General features: G+C 48.5%; 1 protein-coding gene across 1 annotated transcript; it reads right to left on the reverse strand.

Moving 5' to 3' along the window:
• Positions 1–6,082: 6,082 nt before the first annotated feature.
• On the reverse strand, positions 6,083–7,254 carry LOC140182243 (serine/threonine-protein phosphatase 7 long form homolog). The gene is made up of 3 exons (XM_072228383.1): positions 6,983–7,254; positions 6,778–6,865; positions 6,083–6,685 (listed from the first exon to the last, which is right to left on the reverse strand). Exons 1-3 carry the CDS (start codon positions 7,252–7,254, stop codon positions 6,083–6,085), a joined length of 963 nt encoding a protein of 320 aa, XP_072084484.1.
• Between the last annotated feature and the right edge of the window lie 2,317 nt (positions 7,255–9,571).

Genomic DNA, 9,571 nt, shown 5'->3' on the forward strand with positions numbered 1-9,571 from the left:
ACGCAGCTGTTTGCGGACAAGTCGGGCAACCGCATTCACATCAGATGGCTTACCTACGTTGCAAGGCTGGAGGAGATGGGTACCTACAACTGGGGTTCTGCAGTACTGGCATGGTTGTACCGATGCATGTGCCGAGTGGCGAACAGACATGTGGTCAAGTTAGCGGGCCCACTTCAGCTACTTCAGTCTTGGATCTTCTAGCGCTTTCCTCTGTTTAGGCCTGCAGGGTATGAGACATTCAGCTGGCCATTGGCCTCGAGGTACTCTACTCAGCCTTCTCTATTTCAATTTAATTTGCATAACTCCATGTTCATTAATAATGTATTACAAACCCTAAACACACATTTAAGTAGCCATAAGATACATGTATGATGCAGGTGGTCAGGTTACAACCCTTCCGGTAGCGAGAAGGGTCCTAGAGTGCAGATGTGGAGGCTGAGGATAGACCGGTTACAGGACAGGGAGGTGGGTATGATACTTAAACAGTTTCTTTATTTAACCACACTTTATGAGTTGGGTCCATGAGTTGTCCTGACAATGGAGAGTTCTCCGTGCAGTTTATTTGGATGCCGTACAGTAGCCTTGACGTACTTCAGGTTGTGCATCCAGAGGCTTTGGAGCCTCGGCATATGGCGTTGTGGCAGTCTGTGACGTCGCTGATCTACTTTGCTGTCATAGAGTGGCATCAGATAGATAGGGTGCTTCCACAGTTCGGAGGGGTGCAGCCTCGTCCGAATCCTGCCCTGAACATCGACTTTCTGATGTCGAAGGATGGCAGAGGTGGTGATCGATGGTTCCCGTACCATTTACAGAAGTGGCATCTCTATTGGGACGACCGTGCGGAGACCGTGCTGAGGTTCGATGTTGTTGCCGACCCTGGACCATCGCATGAGTTCCTCGAGTGGTGGAGTCAGCATGGAAAGAGGTTCTTGTCTCTGGACATGCACTTGGGGGATCCGAGAGCGGTTCCTATTCCAGTTGAGGCCTCACAGCAAGGTGCTGGGCGAGTTCCTGACATGGATCGACCTGAGGACGTGCCGGACAGGCGGCGGGTTGAGAGGAGAGCTCGTGTCGGGACACGACGGAGCTAGCGTGACTGGAGGTGGCTTGAGCATGCTATGGACAATGATGACGATGCAGGTCCCGCTGGAGGCAGACGACGAGGCCAGGGAGGGAGACAGAGAGGGCGTGTTGCGGCGGACCACCCTGGTCGTGACCCTGACGACGATGACGACGATCAGCATGGGCCCGTGGGCGGGGATGGTGCAGGGGCTGTAGCAGTTGCTGGTGTTAGTACCCACGATAGCGGACATGGAGGTGAGTGGTATGGGTCAGGTATGGGTGACGGGGCTGACCCTGGGGACGCTGGACTCGGGTCGGGGACTCTTGGAAATTACTTTGTTGGTGTACCCGCCCATGACCAGCCTCAGCAGGAGGGTACCCCATGGGTTATTCTGGGATCACAGTGGTCAGACTTCCTTGCCTCAGATACGCTAGATGCAGACTTCATGGGTCAGCAGTTTCTAGAGGAGATTACCGCCATCATGCAGGAGGATGTGCAGTCCCGGAGACGTGGTCAGACCTCCGGCACGCAGGCACCTTTAGATGTTGATCTGAACGAGCCTCCTACGGCATCTGTTGGTGACCATTTTGGTTTGGGAGGTACACCACCATCCGCCTACACTGCTGCATCAGAGTCTGTTGCCGGGCCATCTGCGGCACCCATCCATGTTACGCCACCTGCACAGCCTGCCACGCATGAAGATGCGGATGAGATCGAGGATGAGGAGCCGTTTATCCGCAGAGGTCAGAGGGCACGGGTACCCCGTCGTTATGGTACGGGTTCGCATCTGTTTAGATGATTCACGTTTCATGTATTTTGTTCCTTAGGGTTCATTCATGTATGATAGCCATGTGTACTTTTGTTGTTATTTTAGAGCTGTTTTCCTTTGTTGTTTGTTCATCGTGTTGTACTTTGAAAACTGGTGTTTACCGGATTTATCAGTGACTATTTATAATCATTGAATCATATAACAGTTTAATGTTTATATTTAGTTATTAAATTTTGCATTTATGGGACTTGTAGCAATACTCAAAGTGAAACATAACATATTCATTAGTTAACGCAGCATGCACAGTACAATGTAGAAAGATCAACAAATTACATAACTGCTCAAACATAACATCTAACAGGAAAAGTTAAATATAATAAGTACTAACACTAACAACATGGCTACTAATGGCCCCCTGTGTGAGACGATCCTCCAAGCTGTGGGCAACTCCGACGTGTGTGTCCGGGTTGGCGACAGAGGCCACACCTCTTTGGCCGGTTCGGATCTGCCTCGTCCATATTCGTCCGTATCCTAGTGGATCTCGGACGACCCTCTCTCGCACGCCTCTTGTCAGGGTCCAGAATCAACGTGGGCCCGTCGTAAGGTGGCCAGAAGCCCTCCGGGATCGGAGGTGTGAATCCCATCTGATACACACTGAATACTGAACTAATCTGATACACGCTGTGAACATAAGAGGTCCAGCTAACCCGTGAGTAGGCACAGCATGCAAGTGCGTGCTGACACGGGAAATGAAGCGCCTGGAAGTACCCGCAGTCACATGTCCGAGAGACAAGCGATACTCTGTAGCTACCCAACGAGAAAGAACCAGTCGGAGTGGTCTCTGCTACGGTGAACTCGGAGTTATTCCGGTCATACAAAGTCACCGTGAAGCACCTGGCCGTCTTCAAGTTGGCCTCAATACACTTCACCAAGTGCTGACTGAATTGTTGTCTGGTTCCCATCTGGGCCTCAGCCTCTCTTCCCTTGCGAACAAAGAGTTCCGCAAGCCTTCCATACGTTGCCTTCACCAGGGAGGATACAGGGAGATTTCTGACACCCTTGAGGATTGAGTTCACACACTCGGAGATATTCGTCGTCATGTGACCGAATCTCCGCCCCTCATCACGATGCTGAGTCCACAAGGAATAATCAATCCAGTTTGCCCACTCACACATCGCCGGGTCCTCAGACCGCAGAATATCAAACCAGTAATCAAACTCAACCTCGGTCTTTGCATACGCCGCATTCACTAGAAGCCTCCGTGCGTCCTTGCCCTTGAAGGTAAGGGCAAAATTAGCCGCTACGTGTTGAATGCAGAATACACGGTAGGCAGATAGAGGTAACCAACCTCCGTTAGGAGCCTCAAGCGCAGCCTTGATGCCGTTATGCCTGTCCGATATAACCAGCAGACCCGGCTGTGGTGTCACGTGCTGTCGAAGGTGGGAGAGAAAGAATGTCCAGGACTCTGCATTCTCACCCTTTACTAGTGCGAATGCAACAGGTAGAATGTTGGAGTTCCCGTCCTGTGCAATCGCGATGAGCAACGTTCCCCCGTACTTGCCATACAGATGTGTGCCGTCAATGCTGACTAGGGGCTTGCAATGACGAAATGCCTCGATGCACGGTGGAAAAGTCCAGAAAAGTTTGTGAAAATATGCTTGAGACTCGTCTACCTGTCCTCCAACTTGAACAGGGCTCGTCCTTAGGACTGCAACAGTACCAGGCATCGTCAGCTGGACTCCTAACACCCACCTAGGCAGCTCATTGTATGACTCATCCCAGTCACCGTAGATGAGGGCAATAGCCTTCTGCTTCGCCATCCAGACCCTCCTATAAGTCGGCCTAAACCCAAAGTGTGCTGCCGTGGCATTCAGGAGCACCTTGATGCTGACGGATGCATCAGCCATAACCATTGGCATAATGAACGCCGAAATCACATGATAATCCAAACTCCTGTGGTCACTCGAGATGGATGTGGGCAGCCAAGTATGAGGTCCATTGTACCGTTTGACCTCCCAAATGCCCTTGCGCCGCCGGAGACTCAGTCAAATCAACCATGTGCACCCATTCCCAAACTCAGAACACTTGCCCACATACCGGCGATAATCAGACTCCACTACCTTGTACTGTACCCCTCGCTGGATGCTGAAAGTCTTCACACTTAACAGGGCCTCATCTTTACCCTGAAATTGCTGACCAACCTGGAACTCTGTCAGACCAGCAGTCCCTTCCGCATCTCTAGCTCCGAATCCAACAGAGTGCCCAGAAACCCCCTCCTGCCTCATGGCATCCAGGTCCAAAGAGGAAAAATATGGTGGATACTGCTGTGTGCTAGAACTAGAACCACTGACCGCCAATGCAGGCTCAGTCGCTCCAACCTCGGCGCCGCTGTCATCCTCAATCATATCCGGCTCGACGTCGTCCTCCTCTGCATCACCCAACAATCCGTCTCCGACGCCAACCGGTGGAATGCCCTGTAAAGTGTTCGGCAGAATATCAAATGATCCTACCTCGTCGCCTAAGCCGTCATTCAGATCAATAGCAAAAGACAGGGAGGCGACAAGTTGGACCGCTGGCTTGTACACAGGGACGGAGGAAGAAGCAACGGCAGACCTGGAACTGGAACCGGCTGCTGTGACTACAGTGGTGGTATTCCGGTTCGAACCTCCTGAGCTGGATACCACATCAACTAGCTTTGCCAACAATTCTGGTGTCCTCACCTCTGGAAACTGCCTCCGACAAAGAAACATGACTTGCAGGTCCTCATCACTACCAATCGTGAAACAATCATACTTCACGGTATCCTGTAGGACCGTGATTGGAATGCGATAGAAAAACTTCTTAACCCGCTTCGCACTTTCCAGACTAAGTTTCATCAGCACATATCTAACAAGGTCATCATAGCTCGTCGTTGGATTCACGACAATACAGAGAGGATCCTTATCTGTGAACTTCACACCGGAACGAGTTTTCCTCTTAATGGATCCTCTGTGGTGAACCAAAACAACAAAACTCTCCTCACTAGCCATCTTACACCCTCTAATGAGAGCAACTCATGTTTACAACCATATATATACTGCTCTGTCTACTACTAAATCGAACCAGCCTGGTTCGAATTAGGGATTGTGTAATTCGAACCAGCTTGGTTCGAATTACTTGATGCAGCTTCTCTCTCTATAATTCGAACCAGCCTGGTTCGAATTACTAGCATTGCTAAATCGAACCAACCTTGTTCGATTTACTTGAACCAGCTTCTCTCTCTTTAATTCGAACTGCTTTGGTTTGAATTATTAATGAATGCAGTTCGAACCATTGTGGTTCGAATTATATTAATATATGGTTTGGCTCATTACTGAAACGATTTTTGTTTTGGCTCATTTACGTAATTTCGGCCTGGCATTGGCTTATTATAGTTTTTTACCCTAAAAACAATTATTTAATTAATTAGTAGTATGATAAACTCTTATGTTCACAGTGTGTATCAGATTAGTTTGGTATTCAGTGTGTATCGGATGGGATTCACACCTCCGATCCCGGAGGGCTTCTGGCCACCTTACGACGGGCCTACGGTGATTCCAGACCCTGACAAGAGGCGTGCGAGAGAGGGTCGTCCGAGATCCACTAGGATGCGGACGAATATGGATGACGCAGATCCGAATTGGCCAAAAAGGTGGCGTAACATGGATGGGTACCGCAGACGGCCCGGCAACAGACTCTGATGCAGCAGTGTAGGCAGATGGTGGTGTACCTCCCAAACCAAAATGGTCACCAACAGATGCCGTAGGAGGCTCGTTCAGATCAACATCTAAAGGTGCCTGCGTGCCGGAGGTCTGACCACGTCTCCGGGACTGCACGTCCTCCTGCATGATGGCGGTAATCTCCTCTAGAAACTGCTGACCCCCGAAGTCCGCATCTAGCGTATCTGAGGCAAGGAAGTCTGACCACTGTGATCCCAGAATAACCCATGGGGTACCCTCCTGCTGAGGCTGGTCATGGGCGGGTACACCAACGAAGTAATCTCCAAGAAGCCCCGACCCGAGTCCAGCGTCCCCAGGGTCAGCCCTGTCACCCATACCTGACCCATACCACTCACCTCCATGTCCGCCATCGTGGGTGCTAACACCAGCAACTGCTACAGCCCCTGCACCATCCCCGCCCACGGGCCCATGCTGATCGTCGTCATCGTCGTTAGGGTCACGACCAGGGTGGTCCGCCGCAACACGCCCTCTCCGTCTCCCTCCCTGGCCTCGTCATCCGCCTCCAGCGGGACCTGCATCGTCATCATTGTCCATAGCATGCTCAAGCCACCTCCAGTCACGCTGGCTCCGTCGTGTCCCGACACGAGCTCTCCTCTCAACCCGCCGCCTGTCCGGCACGTCCTCAGGTCGATCCATGTCAGGAACTCGCCCAGCACCCCGCTGTGAGGCCTCAACTGGAATAGAAACTGCTCTCGGATCCCCCAAGTGCATGTCCGGAGACAAGAACCTCTTTCTATGCTGACTCCACCACTCGAGGAACTCATGTGATGGTCCAGGGTCGGCAACAACATCAAACCTCAGCACGGTCTCCGCACGGTCGTCCCAATAGAGATGCCACTTCTGCAAATGGTACGGGAACCATCGATCACCACCTCTGCCATCCTTTGACATCAGAAAGTCGATGTTCAGGGCAGGATTCGGACGAGGCTGCACCCCTCCGAACTGCGGAAGCACCCTATCTATCTGATGCCACTCTATGACGGAAAAGTAGATCAGCGACGTCACAAACCGCCACAACGCCATATGCCGAGGCTCCAAAGCCTCTGGATGCACAACCTGAAGTACGTCGAGGATGCTGTACGGCATCCAGATAAACTGCACGGAGAACTCTCCATTGTCAGGACAACTCATGGACCCAACTCATAAAGTGTGGTTAAATAAAGAAACTGTTTAAGTAGCATACTCACCTCCCTGTCCTGTAACCGGTCTATCCTCAGCCTCCACATCTGCACTCTAGGACCCTTCTCGCTACTGGAAGGGTTGTAACCTGACCACCTGCATCATACATGTGTCTTATGGCTACTTAAATGTGTGTTTAGGGTTTGTAATACATTATTAATGAACATGGAGTTATGCAAATTAAATTGAAATAGAGAAGGCTGAGTAGAGTACCTCGAGGCCAATGGCCAGCTGAATGTCTCATAACCTGCAGGCCTAAACAGAGGAAAGCACCAGAAGATCCAAGACTGAAGTAGCTGAATTGGGCCCGCTAACTTGACCACATGTCTGTTCGCCACTCGGCACATGCACCGGTACAACCATGCCAGTGCTGCAGAACCCCAGCTGTAGGTACCCATCTCCTCCAGCCTAGCTACGTAGGGAAGCCATCTGATGTGAACGCGGTTGCCCGACTTGTCCGCAAACAGATGCATACCCAACAACATCAATATGTACGCACGGGCATATCTCCGAACAGTCTCATCATCGGCTCCCTCGGGTCACTCACCAAATGTCTCCTGGAACCAGCTACAGTTCACTGCGTACTTCTGAACCTGGCTGGGAGGAGGAGTCACTCCAAGCAACTCCTGGAACCACACCCAGGCTGGACGGCCACCCTGGATGTATATGTGGAACTCTGATAGGCAGCCACTCACGTAACGCCCGTCCACTGGCAAACCCAAATGGTATGCCACGTCCTGAAGTGTGACCGTGCACTCTCCGAACGGCATATGAAACGTGTGCGTCTCCGGACGCCATCGCTCCACGAATGCACTGACAAGGGCCTCGTCTAACCGGAACCATCTGTCGTTCAGCCTTGCAAGATGGTATAGTCCGGCCATCTGCAAGTACGGAACGTATCTGTCATCGAGTCGCATGCCCTGCTGCCGCGCGTATGCTCCTGATGCATCACTGAGGCTGCGCATGACAAGCACCGCATTGTTAGAACCAGCTTCGTAACCAATGACAAACATAACCAACACGATAAATCATCAACAAAACATCATACTAAACCAAACCGCATAAATATCCATGAATGAGAACCACATGCAAAACAACTACCATAGACTACACAACTAAACCACTAACATAAAACAGCTTAACTAGAACCACTAACGTAAAACAGCTTACCTAAAACCATTAACAAAAAACAGCTAACATAAAACAACTAACACAAACCACTAAAATAAAATAACTAACACAAACCAGTAACATAAAACAACTAACATAAACCACCAACATAAAAAAAACCAACATAAACCACTAAAACCAAATGCAAAACCACTAAGTCACATATACCGCTAGCACGAAGTTATTTCTGTACTAACCTCGCCGTTGATGACCCTGGCTATATGAGCAACTCCGTCCAAGCGATATAACCGTGCCGGATCGTCCCCCATCAGCAGAGTATTCCGTTCAGGTCTTCGTCGGAGAGAATCTGGGTCGTTTTCTCTGGGATTTGGTGGGGTAGAGAAAGGAAGAATGGTTCGAATGAGGCTGATTCGAACTCCTTATATAGCCGAATCATGAGTAATTCGAACCAGGTGGGTTCGAATTACTAAGGAGCCACTTCAAGGGTAATTCAAACCAGGTTGGTTCAAATTACATGGTTTGATTTTGAAAGTATAATTCGAACTACCCCAGTTCGAATTACGTAGAATTTGAGTTCGAACCACCTTGGTTAGAATTACATTCAACGTTTTTCTCACTCTAATTCGAACCACTCTGGTTCGATTTATTAAGGATTGTAGTTCGAACCACTCTGATTCGAATTACATTAAGATAGTGTTTGGCTGATTGCTGAAACGATTTTTGCTTTGGCTTATTTACGTAACTTGATTCTTGCCTTGGCTTATTAGGGTTTTTTGCCCTTGTTTTTATATGAAAAATTGAACTCATAAAATATTAGATTATTGGTTAAATTACACAGTTGTCTATATACTTTCACTGAAATTGCAAATTGGTCTATACAATTTAAAAATTTATAATTAGGTCTATGTACAAAATATAATTTTGTAATTAGCTCCTCAATAACGTTTACCGTAAAATAAATGCACATTTATCATAATATCCTCTTCTTCCTCTTCTCACTTTTCTTCCTCCTCCTCTCTTTGGCATTTCTGTTCTTCTTCTTCCATTACCACTCTAAGCCACCATTGCCAAAGCCGGCCCCGTCCCCTTCTTCTTTTATCCCTTTTCTTCCCCTCCCTTCTTCCTTTTCCTCCACAAATCAACATTTCTTCTCTATTAGATATTGTAACATCCTAACTTTTAGCACCTCATGATCGTACTAAAAGCTTAGGCGTTACTTACCTCTAAACATTTTTATTTTATACTATTTTTACTTAATATTGAACCTTTACGGATACGAACCGAAATTTTAATCATGAAAACGAAAAGTCTTTACTTTAAACCTCTTAATCACAAAAAGATATATACATAGACTTATTCAAAGATTCTCAAATGCAGGTCCTACCCCTCAAATAAAATCTAACAACTCAACTCGTGAACATAATCTTCTATGCTCCTGTAGCTTTGCACTAAGCCTTCGCACCTGTAGCTAAAAGAGGTGGAAATATGAGGCAAGAACTGTGGAGTTCTTAGTAAGGTCGGAGTGTATAGTTATATATTCATTTTAGGGTTAAGTATTTTTTTCGTCCCTAAAGTTGGAGGCCAAAATCAAAATCGTCCCCGACCTTTTTTTGTTATTAAAATCATCCTCAACGTTACAAAACGTTATAAAATCATCCTTTTGTCAATAAA

The sequence above is a fragment of the Arachis hypogaea genome, chromosome 19 (genome assembly GCF_003086295.3).
Source record: "Arachis hypogaea cultivar Tifrunner chromosome 19, arahy.Tifrunner.gnm2.J5K5, whole genome shotgun sequence".
NCBI lineage: Eukaryota > Viridiplantae > Streptophyta > Magnoliopsida > Fabales > Fabaceae > Arachis > Arachis hypogaea.